The 2,157-nt window shown below is 36.3% G+C and overlaps 1 protein-coding gene across 1 annotated transcript; it reads right to left on the reverse strand.

The window, feature by feature from the left end:
• Positions 1–548: 548 nt before the first annotated feature.
• On the reverse strand, positions 549–1,956 carry LOC141076191 (uncharacterized). Its single transcript, XM_073563550.1, has one exon. The coding sequence runs from the start codon at positions 1,521–1,523 to the stop codon at positions 738–740; it is 786 nt and encodes a 261-aa protein (XP_073419651.1). The 5' UTR covers positions 1,524–1,956; the 3' UTR covers positions 549–737.
• Between the last annotated feature and the right edge of the window lie 201 nt (positions 1,957–2,157).

Raw genomic sequence — 2,157 nt, forward strand, 5'->3', positions numbered from 1 at the left:
AGACACAATGGGTATCGGAAAATGGTGATATTCTTTTACACTTTACCTAATAAACAGTTATTTTTACTGATACAGTGGGTATGGAAAGTATTCAGACCCCTTTAAATTTTTCACTCTTTGTTTCATTGCAGCCATTTGGTAAATTCAAATTCATACTATCTATTCCTGAAACTGGAGTGGCTTATAAACTTCCGAAGTATATAGTTTGAGGTCTGGTGGTAATATGTGGCTAGTTTTCTGACTGTTTCGGATAACACGATATATGATTTTAGTCTTTTTTTTCGCTTGAATATAGGTCAATATTAAATAGTCTCTTGATGAGTTGTCTTTGGAGAGGACAATGAAACCCGTAGAAATGAGAGGCTTGGAGAGTGAGTGTGTAAACGTCACCTCACCCCATATACTGAGATGTGGGTTACATGTTTTTTCTATTAGTAACTTTACGCCTAACCTTCAGGGGGTGAATTATGGGTATAATTTTACATTTGGAATTAATAAAGTTTAGTTTTATCCTTTTGCCAGCAAACATGAGGAATGACAAGAGACAACCCATTTAAGAAGATTTAATTTTGGTTAAAACTATTCCAACATTCTGAACATAAAAAAGTCTTCTCCCCTATGTGACGTCTCTGATGTTTATTAACAGTTGATTTTGAAAATGAAAAAGGCTTCTCTTCTGTGTGACTGCTCTGATGGCGATCAAGAAGCGCTTGCCGGGTAAAATAATTCCCACATTCTTAACAGGAAAAAGGCTTCTCCCCTGTGTGGATTCTCTGGTGCTTAACACAAACTGATTTACTGCTAAAACATTTCCCACATTCTGAACATGAAAAAGGCTTCTCCCCTGTGTGAGTTCTCTGGTGGATAACAAAACTTGATTTCTGTGCAAAACATTTCCCACATTCTAAACATGAAAAAGGCTTCTTTCCCGTGTGAGTTCTTTGGTGCTTAATACAATCTGATTTATTGTTAAAACATTTCCCACATTCTGAACATGAAAAAGGTTTCTCCCCTGTGTGAGTTCTCTGGTGCTTAATACAATCTGATTTATTGTTAAAACATTTCCCACATTCTGAACAGGAAAAAGGCTTCTCTCCTGTGTGAGTTCTCTTGTGGGTAACAAATTGTGATTTATATGCAAAACATTTCCCACATTCTAAACATGAAAAAAGCTTCTCCCCTGTGTGAGTTCTTTGGTGGGTAACAAAATATGATTTATCTGCAAAACATTTTCCACATTCTGAGCATGAAAAAGGCTTCTCCCCTGTGTGAGTTCTCTGGTGCTTAATACAATCTGATTTATTGTTAAAACATTTCCCACATTCTAAACATGAAAAAGGCTTCTCCCCTGTGTGAGTTCTATGGTGAGTAACAAAATTTGATTTCTGTGCAAAACATTTCCCACATTCTGAACATGAATATGACTTCTTTGCTTTAGGAGCAGTTTGTTTTTTATTGCCTCTATTGTAACTTTGATTTTTCTTAGTAGTCAGTAATGAATCAGAAGATGGGACCTGTTTCATAGGATCAGATGACCAATCTTTGCTGTGAATGGATGGGGATATATCTGGAGTAATAGCAATCACTTCAGTTGTATCTTGTAGGATCTCAACATCATCAGATTTAAAAATTGTAGATGTCAGCTGTCCCGCTGATCTCCTGGTGCAGTCATCTGCTAAGATAAAAAACAATTATTTTTTATTAAAATATCCTCGAGTTTTATATTTTTGAACATTTCTACTTAAACTGTCCATAAAAATGGCAAGCTATGTAAAAAAAACTTTATTGACCAAGACAATGAGACTTTACAGTCTAACAGAAAACCTTGTTGGATGAACCAGTAGTGTGCGGTGTTCAACTGTTTGTTCATTCTGCCTCCCAAATATCAAATATAAAGAAACCAATCAATGTTATGTAGGCGAAAATAATACCAATTCTCATCTCACAAAAAACAAGTCCCCACTCAGGTCCATCATCTGCCAATGGAAAAACAGAGGTTCCCACACTATTAGTGGCTCAAAGGCTGTTGAAAAGCAACAAGGTTTCCATAAACCAATCCGGCAAAATCCGCTCTCACTTCGGAGTCTTGCAGTGTGCGCAAACAACATTTAGGATCCCTGTATTTAGCAATATTATAGTGAGAAGAATCCACTTAAT

The sequence above is a fragment of the Dendrobates tinctorius genome, unplaced genomic scaffold (genome assembly GCF_039654945.1).
Source record: "Dendrobates tinctorius isolate UK_male_01 unplaced genomic scaffold, ASM3965494v1 ptg000395l, whole genome shotgun sequence".
NCBI classification, from domain to species: domain Eukaryota; kingdom Metazoa; phylum Chordata; class Amphibia; order Anura; family Dendrobatidae; genus Dendrobates; species Dendrobates tinctorius.